The sequence below is a fragment of the Equus caballus genome, chromosome 11, assembly GCF_041296265.1.
Source record: "Equus caballus isolate H_3958 breed thoroughbred chromosome 11, TB-T2T, whole genome shotgun sequence".
NCBI classification, from domain to species: Eukaryota; Metazoa; Chordata; class Mammalia; order Perissodactyla; family Equidae; genus Equus; species Equus caballus.
Window position 1 is genome coordinate 42,844,539 of NC_091694.1, and position 16,275 is coordinate 42,860,813.

Below are 16,275 nucleotides of genomic sequence, written 5' to 3' on the forward strand. Positions count from 1 at the left end.
GCGCGGCCCCGCCCCTCTTCCGGCGGGCGGGCGGGGCGCGGGCCACGGCCGTCAGTCGGCGCCGCCTGGAGCCGGAGCGCGGCCGGAGCGAGGCGCGGGCTGTGGGGCCGCCGTGTGCCCGGCCCCGCTCGCCCGTGCCCGCCCGCCATGCCCGGCTTCGACTACAAGTTCCTGGAGAAGCCCAAGCGGCGGCTGCTGTGCCCGCTGTGCGGGAAGCCCATGCGCGAGCCCGTGCAGGTTTCTACCTGCGGCCACCGCTTCTGCGACACCTGCCTGCAGGAGTTCCTCAGGTGCGGCCCGGGGGCGCGGGGCGGCCGGGGGGGCGCCGCCCGGGAGGGGTCCGGCCGGGGCTCGCCGGGCCTTTGTCTGCGCGGCGGCCCGTGATCTCAGGGGCGCCCGCCGTGACGTCACGGGGCGGCGGTGACGTCAGGCCCCGAGGGAGGACCCCAGCGCTCGTCCGTAGGGTCCCGGGTGCCATCGGCTCCCGCGCCGGGAGGGAGGAATTCAGAGCCTCCCTGCGGGGGGCGGTGGAAAGCCGCCCTTCCTAACCCGGGGCCGGCCCTGCCCCCTCACCTGAGCGCGAGCGCGGCCTCAGCCTTGAACTTTGAACCCTTCTGGGAAGAGTAGGACAGCCCTCTAAACCCTCTGTCCCGCGTAGCACCTTAAGACTCCGGAGTTCTCACCCGTCTAACCTCTTCTGGTTCTTGGAACATTCCGAGAACGGCCGCTATTGTTCTCCCATTTCACAGATGATGAAACAAGAGATTCAGAGAAAGGCTGCGACTTGCCAGTGGTCACACAATTACTGAAAGGCTTAACTGGGATTTCAGCCCGGGCTGCTTGTGGTCACACAATAGAGGGAGGACTGTGACGCTCCAGATCTCCCCTGAAGCAGGAACCCTGTGGGTGTCCCCATCCCTGGGGGACTTGAATACCGCGGGTGGTCTATAAATTTAGGGAAGGGGTCGCACCCTGGGTGTTACTGAACGCCCCTGCCCTCAGGACCCAGGTCGCCCCGTGGTTCTTGGGCCTCCGTTGAATTTTGGGCACCCTGTAGTGTCTTGAATCTCCTGCCCGCGCTAGGGGCTGCTAGGCCCGGGTGAGGGAGCCCCCACTCCCGGGGAGGTCGTGCCCCGAGAGCACAGGGAAGGCCGGCTGAGCCACTGCCCTGTCAGGAGGCTGTTTGCTGAGGGGATCGAGGGGCGCAGGTCGGGGGCACCCGGGGGCTCCTGCCTGCAGTGCTCCCTCCCTCCGTCCTGCGCAGCCCCTAGGCTGGCGGAAATCTCAGCAGGCCCTTTGTTTTCTGTTCCCCGCAGCTGGGGCCGGCTCTGCCCTCACATATGCTCCAGCACTAGCTGCTGTGCTGCCCCCTCCTCCTTTTCCCTCCTCCCTCCTCCCTCCCTCCAGTGTACACCCAGACTCACTCCCCCAAAGACACACAGTCCCATTGTCTTCTCCAGGGCCCGTCGCCGGCCCTCTGGTTTCCAGATGAGTCCAGCTGAGTCCCGTCCCTCACCCCCCCCACCTCCCCCAGCTGACCCACCCTGACTACCTCCGGGATGGAGCGGGGGAGGGGCTGTCAGCCCGTTTCTCTCCACCTTCTCTGCTGCTTCTGCCCCTCCCCCTCCCGGAAATCCCCTCTTCCTCTCCACGGCCCCCTCCCCCCATCCTGTCTTCTCCCCTGGGTCTGGGCCTCCATTGCACCGCCTGGAGCAGTCTCTGCCCCTCTCTCCTTTAGCTCCTGAGCTGTGTTGCTGAGTCCTCCGGAGAGAAGAGGTGGTGGGACGTGCTCTGCCCCTCACCACGGCCCCCAACCCTACGAGCAAGGGTGTCCATAGCTCTGGAGGAGCCTTTGCCCTGGCTGGGCCCCAAGCTGCTTCAGGCTAATCTGCCTGAAGCCTGGGGACTTGCCTCAGTCCCCTCCCTGTCTCCAAAACCTCTAAGTCAGCACATTCCTGAAGCAGCCAAGCCGACCCCCCTCCCCCATGGGCCACCCTTCTTTCCCCACTCCTGCCAGGGCTATTACTCAGGTTGGTCCAGGAAGGCTGTTTGCCCCGTGGGCATGGGCACACCTCTTCAGTGCCTGGGCACGTATTCTTGGCATTGGCCGCATGGCCAGTGGTGGTAGTGGGGTCAAGGGAAGGAGGTGGGTGAGAAATCCTTTGGGCACCTGGGGCATGGCCTGCCCGGGTCCTACAAAGTGCCATCACGGGTAAGGCTGCCATGTGGCCTCTGCTTCCGCCTTGATCCCTACCTCCCTCCCACCTACTTGACTCAGACCTGCCAGAAATGCCATGCCTGAGGGCCTTCAGTCCTGTTGGGTGAGCCCTTGCCCTGCTTAGTCAATGCCAGGCATGTGTGACTAGTCCTGGCTAGGGTCAGCAAGGCCATGTTGGTGGAAGGAGGCATGCCAGCAGCTTCCTGAGGTGCTAACAGCCTGGTGGGGGATTGCTGGAAGAGAGAGAGGGCCATGGGCTGGGTCGACAGGCTTCAGCTGCATGCCGTGCAGTGACAGGGTCTTGGCTGTGCTTGTCTGGACAGTTTTTCTTGCCCTAGCCTCTCTTCTGTGTGCTGTACAGTGTAGTACAACTTGTCCGAGCTGTAGAATCAGACAGACATACCCAGCGGCTGCTTTACCTGTAAACCTCAGTTCTTTCATCTGCAAGTTGGGGACATTCAAGCCCCTTCTCAGAGGCAGGCGGTGAGGACTGGATGAGACTGTAAACACAGTGCCTTGGAGTGAGCCGCTCTTCCTCTTTGCTTTAGGAGACACACCCTCATAGGAGGAGGGAAGGGATGGAGTAAGGTGGCCCCAAGCTGACCTTTGCCCTGGGTTCTTGGCTGGGTACCCTTATGGGGGCTAGACGGCGCTGATACTTAATCTCAGCCCATCCCTGTTCACCCTCCCCCATCAGCTTTTAGCCCAGCCAGCCAATGAAAACTAACCTGGGGGGCAGGCAGTGGCCCGGCAGCCTGTTCCTTTCCCAGTCCAGCTGCCATCCTGGGGGAGGGGTGCCAGCTGCCACCTGTTGGCCAAATGCTGTCTGAGGCAGCTGTCTGTGTCTCCACTGGGCCCAGAACCCCCCTCCTCAGGATGAGAGCTGCGTTCTTCTGGGGTCCTGGGGAAGTGCATACCCTCAGGCCTCTGCTTGCCCTCTCAGGTGGGGCTGGCTGGGAACCGGTCTGGTGAGTGAAGGAGGCAGGCTGCCCTGGTTGAGGAGGTGAGGCCCAGGGGTCTCTCTTCCCATGGTGTGGAGCCTTGACCCTCTCCCCTCCCCCTCCACAGTGAAGGAGTCTTCAAATGCCCTGAGGACCAACTTCCTCTGGACTATGCCAAGGTGAGTCCACAGGGCCAGGCAGAGGCCCAGGTACAGGCTATTGCCCTTGGTGGAGGCTGGAGCTGTGGGCTCAGAGCCAATGTCAACACAGTGCTGCGGAATCCTGCACCCCCACAAAGGTGGCCTGTTCCTTCCCCCCAGGCAAGTTTGCAAATGAGGCCCCTGTTTACCCTAGAGGGCAGGCACAATGCCCAGCCTGTGGAGGTGCACAGAGCTGCTCTGTGCCCACAAGAAGTGCTCCCCTCCCCTTTGCGTAACAGGCCAGACCTGTGGCTGAGGGCCGGGACCCCTCTACTGGGGAGAAGGAAGCAGAGGGTGTGGGGGTTGCCTGGGACTGAACAGGCTGATTGGTTGCCACTCCAAAGGGAGTGTCATGTGCAGGCATGTTGGGGACCCTGGAATCCAGCATTGGAGCAGATACTATCCACTGTGCCCTTTATTCCTGGACACAGAGGGGAATATAGCCCAAGAGACGGTGTTACTGGCTCTAAGGTAGAGCTAGCCTACCCTGGGGGGTTGAGGGGGTGGGAATTGAGGACTGTAGCAGGCTCTGACCCTGACCATTTCCCCTCATCCCTGCCTCCAGATCTACCCAGACCCAGAGCTGGAGGTGCAGGTACTGGGCCTGCCTATTCGCTGCATCCACAGTGAGGAGGGCTGCCGCTGGAGCGGGCCACTTCGTCACCTACAGGTGAGGCTCTGGTGGGGACGGGGAGGACTGCCTCTCCCTTGGCAGGCACTAACTGCACCCTTCGCACCAGGGCCACCTGAATACCTGCAGCTTCAATGTAGTCCCCTGCCCCAATCGCTGCCCCACCAAGCTGAGCCGCCGGGATCTGCCTGCACACTTGCAGCACGACTGCCCCAAGCGGCGCCTCAAGTGTGAGTTTTGTGGCTGTGACTTCAGTGGGGAGGCCTTTGAGGTGAGTGGGGCCTGACTGAGGGTAGAGGGAGATTGGGGCACCTGGGAGCCTAGGGAGCCCTTAACTCAACGCCTTTGGCATTTCCACAGAGCCACGAGGGCATGTGCCCCCAAGAGAGTGTCTACTGTGAGAACAAGTGTGGTGCCCGCATGATGCGGCGGCTGCTGGCCCAGCATGCCACCTCTGAGTGCCCCAAGCGCACCCAGCCTTGCACCTACTGCGCCAAGGAGTTCGTCTTTGACACCATCCAGGTGAGGCCCTTCCTTAGTGGTGGGGTAGCTAGCTGGGAGTCAGACTACTGACTGCTCTCTCTCTGCCTCTGCGGCCCTAGAGCCACCAGTACCAGTGTCCGAGGCTGCCTGTGCCCTGCCCCAACCAGTGTGGTGTGGGCACTGTGGCTCGGGAGGACCTGCCGGGCCATCTGAAGGACAGCTGTAGCACTGCCCTGGTGCTATGTCCATTCAAAGACTCTGGCTGCAAGCACAGGGTGAGATGCCCCTCCTCCTTCCTCTCAGTCCCCTTCTTGGTCCTGGAAGCCTCAGACATAGACTAGGCCCTTGGTGGTTCCTGCTGTGCTGCTCTGAAGCCTTCGGTCCTTCCCCCTGCTGGCCAGCTCCAGCCTCCTCCTAGTGCCCTCTATCTTCCTCATTCAGAGCTGGGTGCCTACCACCCTCTACCCATTCCTCCCCTCTCCTGTCCTCTGGACCTGCCCCCGCTGATAACTCTCCTCCCTTCCCCCATGGCCTGGGGCTTTGCCAACAGTGCCCTAAGCTGGCAATGGCACGGCACGTGGAGGAGAGCGTGAAACCACATCTGGCCATGATGTGTGCCCTTGTGAGCCGGCAGCGGCAGGAGCTGCAGGAGCTGCGGCGAGAGCTGGAGGAGCTATCGGTGGGCAGTGATGGTGTGCTCATCTGGAAGATTGGCAGCTATGGGCGACGGCTGCAGGAGGCCAAAGCCAAGCCCAACCTCGAGTGCTTCAGCCCGGCCTTTTACACACATAAGTATGGCTACAAGCTGCAGGTGTCTGCATTTCTCAATGGCAACGGCAGTGGTGAGGGTACACACCTCTCCCTCTACATTCGCGTGCTGCCAGGTGCCTTTGACAATCTCCTTGAGTGGCCCTTTGCCCGCCGTGTAACCTTCTCCCTGCTGGATCAGAGCGACCCCGGGCTGGCTAAGCCACAGCATGTCACTGAGACCTTTCACCCCGACCCAAACTGGAAGAATTTCCAAAAACCAGGCACTTGGAGGGGCTCCCTGGATGAGAGTTCTCTGGGCTTTGGTTACCCCAAGTTCATCTCCCACCAGGATATCCGCAAGCGAAACTATGTGCGGGATGATGCAGTCTTCATCCGTGCCTCTGTTGAATTGCCCCGAAAGATCCTCAGCTGAATGCAGATGGGGCTCCAGCAGAAAGGGGGATGGGACATGACCTCCTGTGAGGCACTGGTTGAACCTGGAGAGGGGGCTGGACCCCCTTTCAGCTGCTTCTGCTGCCTGGGTTCTGTTACCCCTTTTCCCTTTCCCCCTTCTTTACCACCCTCAGGTGCCTCCTATTGGTGCTTCAGCCCTGGCCCTTGGGAGGAGGAGGTCTTGGGGTCATCAAGGGCTTGGAAACAAGTGATCCCAGGGCCTGTCTCCTCTCCTGGGCAGGGCAGACATGCCTTGGTGCCCACGGCCACACTACCGGGGACTGAGGTGCCTGCTGGTGCTATGTCCCAAGAGCCATAGGGGGGAGGGGGAGTTGGGAAAGTGAGGGGGTAGTTGCATCTGTCTTGAGATGTGATTTCGCTTCCCCTGTCCCCAGCTGTGCCCCCTCTGGTTATTTATTTACTTAGTGCCAGGAGGGCACAGCAGGGGAGTCCTGATTTTTAATAAATCCTGAATTGTATTTATTAGCTTGCTTCCAGCCTGAATCATCTGGGTTGGTTAAGGCCCTGGAAGGCTGGGTTCCTTGTGAAGTAAGGGACCAGTCAGAGACGGGCTGCTGCCGCTGTGGCCCCAGGATCCAGCTGCTCTGCTGGGTCTCCCCCTAGTGGACAAAGGGGAACTGCATTAGGCTTTGTGTGCAAGATGGTTTTCTGCCCTGCCCTCTGGTGGCTAGTTCCTGGAGGTGCAGGCTCTGGACATTTTACAAGGCTGGAGTCCGTGATCCACACTCCACCAAAGACTAGTGCCTTTGCCCTAGGCAGGTCTTGGTCTAATAATAGCTACCACTTACTGGGTACTTTCATGTGGCAGACACTGCTGAGCACTTTACATGCATTATTTCATTTAAGACAATAGTCACCTGAAGCAGCTTTTATCACAATAAAAGGACCTATCTTGGTGGGCTCTAGTGAAGATTTAATGACAGTGCTTGTTCCCAGCACAAAATAAGTGCTTGATGAATGTTAATCTAACTCCAAAGCCCAGCCCACCCAGGGACTAAGCTGAGCAAAGGAGCCTTTGAGGTGTACAAGGCACTTGGAGCTCCTCATCCATAGGCATTTGCCTTTCACACAGGCCTCGATGGATGCCTGTGAATATCCATATTTGACGGATGAGATAGGAACAGAGGAGTGAATTGACTTCACAGTGATCTTTCAGCTGGTTTAGGGCAGGGCCTGGAGTCTGTCTTAAGCTCCAGCAATCCTTAGAAGTATAGCTTCCTTTAATTTTGGCAATAGTTAATTCGGGTTTGGATCCTTGCTGTGCTTGTTCTTTGGCAAGTTTCTTAGCTACATGGGGGATCCCTACTCATTGGTAAAATGAGAGTAATCCTGCTCACCTCCTAGATTGTTGGAAAGATTAACTAATCAGCAGAAAGTATTTCACTCTTTTCACCTGACCCTGAGAAAAGGCCCTATGTACAGAAACTGTATCTAGTAGGGGGAAGGCTCAAGGGCTATAGTTCTTGCCTTCTCCAGTCTCCCACGCAGAGGCTCAGGTGAACAGAGCCCTTAGCAGAAGGTGAAAGGAGAGGTCTGAAGCTGAGACAGCTAGCCTGGGAAACTAACCACCAGCTTAGCCTTCAAAAGGTCAAATTCACTGATCTGGGGGAGATGGGACCCCAGTGGCCCTGCTGAGAAGGTAAAGATGGCCCCTTCACCAGATAAACCATCTTGTGCCATGAGGCCTGGAAGCTGATTGATAGGGAGAACGATGGGCTGTAGCAGAGGAAGTGTCTTAAGTGCTTGCTTCAGGCCACAGGTGGAACCCACCTTTCTAGCAGGTGTTCTGAGGGAAGCCAAACAGGACAGATCAAGCTTGGGCTCCCTCTGCTAGCACTGCACCATTCCAGGGGGCACATTCACATGGTTGAACGGTGCCCTCTAGAGTTGTGTGCAACAATGGGATGTTGCAGTCAACCCCATACCAAGTCTAGCCCTCGTAACAGTGCTGTTGCAGGCAGCCATCGCTGCTTTGTGGAATTCAGCCCAGATTTTGCATCAGAGTATGAGCCGGACTCCCCAAGCACCTATCCCAGGAGTTTGCTGTGGAGGCAGAGCTGGACTCACCTGTCTACTCTGTCTAGGTCTGTGACCTTAGGCTGACTGCCGGTCTCATCTGACACAGGCAGAAGAGGGCCTTCTTTCACAGGAATGGCATAAGTATAGGAAAGGAGACAAAGCACCTTCAGAAAACGGCATGTTCAGGAGAGGGTGCCTTCAACTTCATCAGTATTCTGAGAGCCACTTGCTGACTCTTGCTACTAAAGGTCTGATTCTACCCTCACTGCATCCCACATCCTGTGGAATCTTTCCCTCCATCACATCTTAACCCAAACTCAGCAGAAAGGAGAGAAGGGGAATCTAAATAGCTCTTTTGGATTTTTGTTTTCCCTAAGACAAAAAAGGGAAATTTCTCTGGATTCAAGTCACTCAGGCCACTGCTTATGTTACAGATTACAGCACCTACCACCTCCATCTCTGTCAGAGGCCCTCAGAAATTCCAAAGTGTTGGAGGTGGGAGAACGGGGGAGAGAGGTACATGTTTAGTCTTAAATTGGCTTATTAGCAAACCAGGTCTCCATTTTTCAATGACTGATGGTCCTTGGAGTGAAAGTGGCAGTATACTCTGGGTCTCTAGTGAAGGGCAACAAACCATACTTAGCCATCAAATCCCACCAACCCCCTAACAGTCCTGCTTAGTGAGGGGGCCAGCTGGCTGGGTGCTACCCCCCACCCCTAGTCTGGTTGAACTGTCAACTCCACTCCTGATACTCACCACAGCACCTGGTCTGGGATAACAGATTGGGAGGGTTTCTGAGTGGGACAAATTTAGGGGTCCCTGTCTTAAAAATGAGGAATTACTTCCCTTCTAGCAAATGAGACATGTTAGAAACTTATTAAAAAAATCGCCGCAAACACTGACGGCATTAAACGAATAGGACAAGATCAAAAGGTGAGTTTTTTCTTTTTACTGGTTTATAATAATCTTAAAAATCCCATCACACCCATAAACCACCACAGGTGAGAAGATGAGGGAGATGGAGAATGAATGCTACAGTGTGTGGACAGTGCAAGGAATCCAGGTATTCCCTGGGGGCAGCGTGGGATGGAGGCAGGGAGTGTGGCTAGGAGGCCCTGGCTTGGACCCTTATTGCTGGTTGGGGGTTGGCTGGCAGAGGGGGGAAGAGGGGTTCAGGGTGAACTAGGAAACATCTCACACCAAAGGCAGGGCAGTTGGGGGGGTAATCACAGTACATTTTCCATGCAGACTAGGAGTGGGAGTGAGAGCTTCAGAGACTTGCACCCCGACACAGGAAGAGATGGGTTTGAGGTTTGATTTAAAGCCCCCAAGTTGGTGTCTGGTCCAATTTCCTAAAATGGCAGCTCACCTTTCAGGGAGAGGCATTGGAAAAATTACAGCAAAAATATCTGGTTTGGAGACTGAGCAAGGCAAAGGGGGAGACAGTGGTGCTCTTTCAATTTAACTCAGAGAAGTGAGAACCAGAAGGGGGCCCTGGGTGAGATGTGAGATGGTGGCCAATGCCTTGAGAGAAGGCATTGCACCAGAAGCTGCAGGTGCTCCTGAGGGCTCGGGGACAAGGAGGTACCAGTGTTCACAGACAGCAGGAAAACAATCCAGAACAATAAATTAGGACTTCATGTTGCTATCATTTGGCATAACACAATCAGGCATTTTTTTCTTTTTTTTTCTCTTTTTAAATATAAGGCAACCTGCCAACACATAATTTAAAAACTGGTCTTCAGTCACATTGTTTCAGATCACTAGAGAATTTCTGGCTAAAGAACAGTGGATAGTAAACAAAACTCAAAATCTTAAATAAGAACATCAGCTCACATTCCCCAGAGACAAGAGGAAAGGTAAGGGCTTATTTGGTTTTTTTTTCCCCAAAAAAGTTAGAGCCCAACTACGCATCTTTAACAGAAGGGTGCAAAAGATTACAACAAAACATAATCTAAGCTTAAAGTTACAGGAAAGGTAAAATTCTAGCCAACTAATGATCACTTAGGAATGAGACACTGAGCACGGAGTGGATGGGGGTATGCGCCGAGGAAGGGCGAGGGGCAGGAGGGGCTGTTTCCAGTGGAGGCCCATCTCCAACTGTTAGAACCATGCTCATTGGTAAAGGAAGAATTCAAAGAGCTTAAGGCTTTGTGTTTTTTTTTTTTTTTCCTTTCTTCATTAAACTGAGGGGCTGCGAAAGGAAGTGACTAGAGGATGAATGTACCTGTGGGGCCACTCACACACAATGCTACTCAAACCCGCACTACATTCATACAGAAACATGACGTTTAGAACTTAGAGTGGAGAGCAATATTCTTAGCCAGTGTAGAGAGAACTAAATGAATTTTTCCTTTTTTTTTTCCTTTTTTGGTGTTTTTAATTCCAAACTCCAATGTGATCATCCCTTACCTACCTAAAGCAACATCGGGTTTTTTTGAGGGGGGAGGGGGATGAGGGCAGCAGTGAAGTCAGGAGAGAGGCTGTGTGAAAGGGATCTTGGGTATGCTGGATGGTCACTGCGGTTCTCTAGGGCTGCAAAGGGGAGTCAGGAAACAAGATACCAATGCAAAGACGGATTTTCCCCCCCACGTCTCAAGGCCATGGCCAAGTGCCTGCACTTCAGGTGGATGCCCTTCAGGAATGTGGCTAAGACAAGTGCAGTAGCTTTGCGGTCAATGTAGATATAAAACAGCCTTGAGGAATGGAAAGGGACTGGGAGAAGATGAAGACTGGGTCAGTTTTAATTTGAGGTCTTTGGGTGAATAAGGAATTAGCTTCCAGAGCACTTGGGAAGTCCGGCTTCTTAGTCCCAAAGAGAGACAGACAGAGGCCTAGTTTAGGGGATTGGGCACCTACAGCTACCTCACCTAGGACCCTTCCCTTGGCCCACACCTCAGTCCTAAGGGAAACAGGCAGAGATGCAGGAAAAGACAGGAGGCGGCTGGTGGGAAACAGCTGGGGGAAGATAAGCAGGTAGCGAAGAGAAAACCCTGGGGTTGGGATTAGGTCCTAACATAAACCCAAAAGTTGCTGGGGCTGGGGGGGGGGGGGGGGGGGATGAGGGCACAGAGGATCCCCCTCTGTCCTCAATTAGATCCCAGCAAATTCCCTTTCTTAGACATCTAAGAATGATCACATTGAAGCAGTGAAACTTTGAAACTATCCAATTACTCAAAAGTAAGACTAAACCTAAGAAGGTGATGTACGATGTGAAGCATGTGGAGGGCACCGGGGCCACCTATCTATACCCAGGGTGCTGAATATGAAGACTTCGACTATCTGTGGGATCAGGGGCTCGGTTGCCAGGGGCTCGGTGGGCCTTGCTCAGCATGGCCAGGCTCTGTTCTCGGAAGCAGGCCTGCTGGAAATCCCCACTTAGGTAATCCACTGTTTGCATCAAGCTGTTCTGGCTGGCCACTGGACCGCCCCCAGTCCCAGCTCGGTAGTGGGCCCCCGCAGCCGCTGCACAGTCGAGGGGTGCACCTGTGGGCTGCCCACCATGGAACGGCATAGTGAGGTCCTGAGACCCCGAGCTGTCGCTATTGGGAGTGGGCAAAATGTTGTTCCACAGAGGTTGGAAGTAGTGACCATTGGGATAGGCCAGTGGGGCTGCCAGGCCGTTGACTGGTGGGGATGGGGTTGGCTTCTCCAGGGGTGGCTTCAGATGGAAGGACTGTGCCAGGCAGAGTTCCTGCGGGTAGGCAGGGGCCTTGCCCACAAAGCCAGGCCCTGCCAACTCGCGTCCTGCCGCATGCTTGCCTGTCAGGCCAGGGGCCGGCGTCCCACCAGCCTCACTGCACATCTGTTGTAGGTGGGCCAGCTGGTGCTGGTTCCAGGCGACTGGCTTGAGGTCGCTAGGGTAGCCAGTGGGGGCTCGAGAGATGCCCGTGGGCAGGTTGACAGGGCCCGCGGCAGGCAATGCGGCTGTGGCCGCATGGGTGTGCTCCATGGGATTGACCACACATGAAGGCATTGGTGTGGGGACGCTGTGGGTCGACACCCGGGTGCTTGCATTGATGAGCAGACTGCGACTAATGGGGCTGGGGTTGGCGATCTGGCCCTCACACACTGAGGTAGTGCTGATGCCTGCCCTCGTCTGGCAAAACTGGTTGATCTGATGCACGATGCTGCTCAGGTCCGGGGGCTGGCTGTGCTGCAGGGTGGCCGCCATTGAAAGGGGGATAGTTGAGGTAGACACGGTCACATTCGGGGGGGCATCTGAGTCTGGCATCTTCCGGCCTCCATGCAGCAAGGGATTGGGGGGGTGCTGGAGACCCTGGTGAGACAGGGCCTGAGGGTGGACCAAACCCTGGGTTTGGGCCATGGGCTGAGGGTGGCCCAGGCCCTGAGGCTGCTGTAGGCTCTGAGGGTGGGACAGCGCCTGAGACGGCGGGATACCCTGAGGGTGCTGCAGCGTCGGGGGAGGGGCATGGGCCAGGGTCTGTGCATGCTGCAGGGCCTGCTGGCGAGCCAGAGCCTGGGCCTGGGGGTGGGCTAAAGTGCTGGGTGCCACAGTAGCATAGGGCGCCACGGGGGGGTTCATGATGGCCTCAGGGAGCAACCGGGCTCGGGTGCCGTCAAAGTCCTTGAGTATGCTTTTGGCTGGCACTTTGACAATGGCAAGCAGGCCTGCCTTGGTGGCAGCCTGAGTCGGGTAGGGGCTGTAGCGCTGGGCTGATGTGTCGAGGCCGTTCACAGTACGACGAACGTGTTTCCGCTGGGGAACCTTCACACTGTTGGGGAAGATTTTTATAGTCAGTGGGTTGTTTGCGACCTTCTTAGCATACGCGTCCAATTCGGCTGGGGTAGGATAGTGAGCAGTTCTCATTTTCTGTGTAGTGTCCCCTAGAGAGAGAGAAGGGGAAGGGGAAGGAGAGCAAAGAAGGAGAGGGAGCTCATCAGTGCCAAGCCAACCAGCCCTTCTAGATCCCCCTTTTGAGGGCCTAGGGTGGAGGGTTAAGCTGTTGTCCCTAGTCTTCATTTCAGACCCTGGCTCCGCCCCCACAGCAACAAGCACTGCTGACATTTAGTCAGTACTCATACAGTCGTGCATCACTTAATGACAGGATACTGAGAAACGTATTGAGAGGTGATCTCGTCGTTGTGTGGACATCACAGGATGTACTTCACAAACCTAGATGGTCTAGCCTACTACACACCTAGGCTGCATGTACTAATCACATGGGACCACCGTCATATATGCGGGCCCATTGTTGACCAAAACATCATTATGTGGTGCATGACTGTAATGGGCCAGGCCCTGTGCTAAGTGACAGGCTATCTCAATGAATCCTTGCTAGTGCTTTAGGAGGCAGGTACTCTCAAGGTTCCCATTTTACAAATGAGGTCACTAAAGATCAGAATAGCAGAAGAACTTTCAAAAGTCCCATATCTTGGAGAGCCAGAACTTGACCAATTCTATGAGGTAACCAAGAATTCTTCCCCTACATGGAACTCTCTCCAGGTTCCTACCAGCCCATGCTGGCCCAGGGACTGAAGGGTCTAAGCAGAGTTGCTTGTCAGGGCCCTCCATGGCCACTCAGTTCCTTCCCCATGACACCCTGGTGAAGAAGGCACCCAGAGTGACTCCTACTCAGTCTACAGTGGCCAGTGAGGCATCAGCTTTTTCTTTTGCCTTGGCAGCTGGGATGCCGTGCCCACTGGGTGCGCACCCTGGCACAGTAGACAGGATGCTTTTTTTTCAGGAGCAGAGGAATAAGCTGCCAACATCCCTCCCCCATCTCCGTGTCACAAGTTCACTTTTGTTTACAGCTTACTCTCTGCCTGACTGTGTGAAGATCAAAAGGCTTTATTTATTTCCTTGTGGGGGGTGACAATAATGACAGGGCAGCAGGGAGGGAATTGAGAAGAAAGGATTCAGAGAATCTTTAAGTCCTGAGAGCCAAAAATAGTCTGTATTTGGCGCTTGTCAGCTGTCACTTTCCAAAATGAAAGAGGAAAAAACCTGCCTTCCTTTGGAGAGTGCGGAAATACCCACTCAATGTGCCTCATTAATGTTAACAGTCTCTTTGTTCCCATCTCCAGTTGCCTCCCATCAGGGGGCTCCAGCGGATGTTGTGCTTCCAGTCAGAAAGGAAAAGGTTCTAAGAACAAGAGCTCTTTAAGGATGCCAGGCTCCTGCAAGGGGTCTCTGCTCTGTTCTCCCTCTTTCTGAGGGAGGGTCTTCCCTGAGTATACACAGAAGGTGCTTAATAAAGGCTTGCTGAGTGAGTTAAGTACACAGACTGCCCAAAGCAGAAGGAGAGGGGCTTGGCTGGGAGCTTAGGCTCAGCTAGCTGACTCCCCCGCTACTGCCTCTCCTTGTGGGAGGCAGCCAGGACAGACCAAGGACTAATCTGACTGAATGAATGCCTGGCTTGTGGCCTCAGCTGGCTTGGCCCGAAGGAGACTCCATTCAAAGTCACGTCACTGAGCATCAACTGGAACAGAAGTAGCTAGTGACTGCGCTAGAAAGAAAAGGACACAGCTGCCTTCGTTTGGTGACATTGCTAGTTAGCTGGCAGCAAGTGCTTAGAAACTGCTGCTCTTGGAAGCAAGAAAAGAAAGCTTAAAAGGCCAGGAGGGGCAGAGATATTCAGGCTCATGCTCAACAAGGTAGAACTTAGCAAAAAGGGTACAGAAAGGAAAAAGTTTGTGCTTTCAAATACCAGCACAATACCTTGAACTTAGTAGGCACTCCAACATATTTAAGGGTCTGCTTTACTTATGAGTACAGAATAGATGCTCCATCCATAAATGAAATGTTTGTAAAAGATGACTGATTTGGAGAAGGTCTTAAAAGAATGAGTGTGACGATGAGAACTGAGGGCAGGAAGGAGAGGGAGGCAGAGAGGCCTAGAAATCTTCTCTGGTCCACTAGGTAGCACCAGCTAGTGAGGAAGGTCAAATCCCTGAGAGCACAGTCTGAGTTCTGCTGCTGCTTATAAGCAACTGACCCGTAATGGGCTTCAGTCTCCATAATGTGAGGCCACTTTATGACCCTTCTTACATTCTCCTGGACAAGAAGATAGAAAAGAAGTCTGTGATCACTGAGAGAGAGTCCCTAAACTAAAGGCACCAGAATTCCATTGGAAGCTGCCCTGGTCAACCACTGTACTTAGGTGTCTGACTGGTCAAAGTCATGTGACACTCCAAGCTCAGTGCCTACCCCAGAGCAGACATGCAGTAAATACTCAGTAAGTGCCATCAGTATAGGTACTCCCTGACTGACCAGCTGGGACTCAGGTGAGTAATGGGAGGCTGAAGCTGCTGGGTTTTAGTTCAGACAGGAAATGAAGATCTGCCCCTGGGCAGGATCCTCCATGTTGGTGGACTTCTCTCTATAAAAGCCAAGTAAGAGTACAGTGGCTTGCTGAATACGGTCATGCGTCACTTAACGAGAGGGATATATTTTAAGAAAGGCAGCATTAGGTGATTCTGTCATTGTGTGAACATCACAGAGTGTACTTACACAAACCTAGATGGTACAGCACACTACACACTATATGGTACTAATCTTATGGGACCACCGTTGTATATGCGGTCCGTCGTTGACTGAAACATCGTTATGTGCATGACTCTAAGAGAGTTCCTTTGTTCCAAGTCTACACCAACTCTCAGGCTGGTTTCTTTTTGCAGAGGCAGGTGGTAGCTTGGCCTCATTCAGGAGTATGGAATGGGACACTTACACTGATTAGTTCTCTTCATCCTGCCTCCACTGATGCCGCCAGCAGTAATGAGGACTCAAATAAAGAAATCAGAATCAAAGGGAGGAAAGGGTGGGGAGGGTGGCCACAGGCTACAGTATCTTTGTTAAGGAAGAATCTCAAAGATGAGATGAGTATATTGGACAAGAAAGAGGCCACATTCTGGGAATCCAGCACCACCTGCCTCACATACCAGCCTTAAGCCCAACCCTTTAAAAAAAGCAAGTTTGGGGCCAGCCCGGTGGCACAGCAGTTAAGTTCGCACGTTCTGCTTCTCAGCAGCCTGGGGTTTGCCGGTTTGGATCCTGGGTGTGGACATGGCACCACTTGGCAAAAGCCATGCTGTGGTAGGCGTCCCATGTATAAAGTAGAGGAAGATGGGCATGGATGTTAGCTCAGGGCCAGTCTTCCTCAGCAAAAAGAGGATGAGTGGTGGCAGATGTTATGTTAGCTCAGGGCTAATCTTCCTCAAAAAAAAAAAAAGCCAAGTTTTTCTCAATACTTTGTTATCTCAGTCCCCACACAAGCACCCTGGAGCCTTTGTTTCTTCTATAACATCTTCCCCTAAGTGCACAGCTAACACAGATACCACAGCTTTGTAAGCACCTTACTTAAATACCTGGTACATGACACCATTAATTGAGACATAAGGCAGTGTAGAGAATAGGGAATCTGTGTTCAGAAAAAAGGTAGAGAAATCCAGATTCAAGCATTGGCTTATAATTATAATCTGACTTCTCAGAGTCTCAGTCATTCTTCATTTATAAACAGGGACAGCACCTACTGTCCCACCTCACAGAATTACTAAGATCAAGAGATTCAACGAACACGAAAACACTCTGTGAACAG

At 54.2% G+C, this 16,275-nt stretch overlaps 2 protein-coding genes across 10 annotated transcripts in view; one reads left to right on the forward strand and one right to left on the reverse strand.

Annotated features, from left to right (window-relative positions):
• The first annotated feature begins 16 nt into the window (after positions 1 to 16).
• On the forward strand, positions 17 to 6,162 carry TRAF4 (TNF receptor associated factor 4). 2 transcript variants are annotated; one of them, XM_023653114.2, is made up of 8 exons: positions 750 to 902; positions 3,287 to 3,338; positions 3,704 to 3,830; positions 3,925 to 4,029; positions 4,100 to 4,261; positions 4,351 to 4,512; positions 4,593 to 4,748; positions 5,024 to 6,162. In XM_023653114.2, exons 2-8 carry the CDS (start codon positions 3,331 to 3,333, stop codon positions 5,654 to 5,656), a joined length of 1,353 nt encoding a protein of 450 aa, XP_023508882.1. In that variant the 5' UTR covers positions 750 to 902; positions 3,287 to 3,330; the 3' UTR covers positions 5,657 to 6,162. The 2 variants fall into 2 exon arrangements, with proteins under 2 accessions (XP_023508881.1, XP_023508882.1); XM_023653113.2 differs by lacking the exons at positions 750 to 902; positions 3,704 to 3,830 and adding an exon at positions 17 to 290.
• A 3,184-nt stretch (positions 6,163 to 9,346) lies between these two features.
• The window catches only part of FAM222B (family with sequence similarity 222 member B), a 68,077-nt gene continuing 61,148 nt past the window's right edge, over positions 9,347 to 16,275 (reverse strand). For 4 of the 8 annotated variants that reach the window (XM_005597626.4, XM_023653112.2, XM_070227727.1 and 1 more), the window contains one exon: positions 9,347 to 12,565. In XM_005597626.4, coding sequence (XP_005597683.2) covers positions 10,959 to 12,565 — 1,607 coding nt within the window. In that variant the 3' untranslated portion in view covers positions 9,347 to 10,958. The remainder of the gene's footprint in view (positions 12,566 to 16,275) is intronic. The other 4 variants (XM_070227729.1, XM_014727579.3, XM_070227730.1 and 1 more) reach the window with 1 other exon arrangement.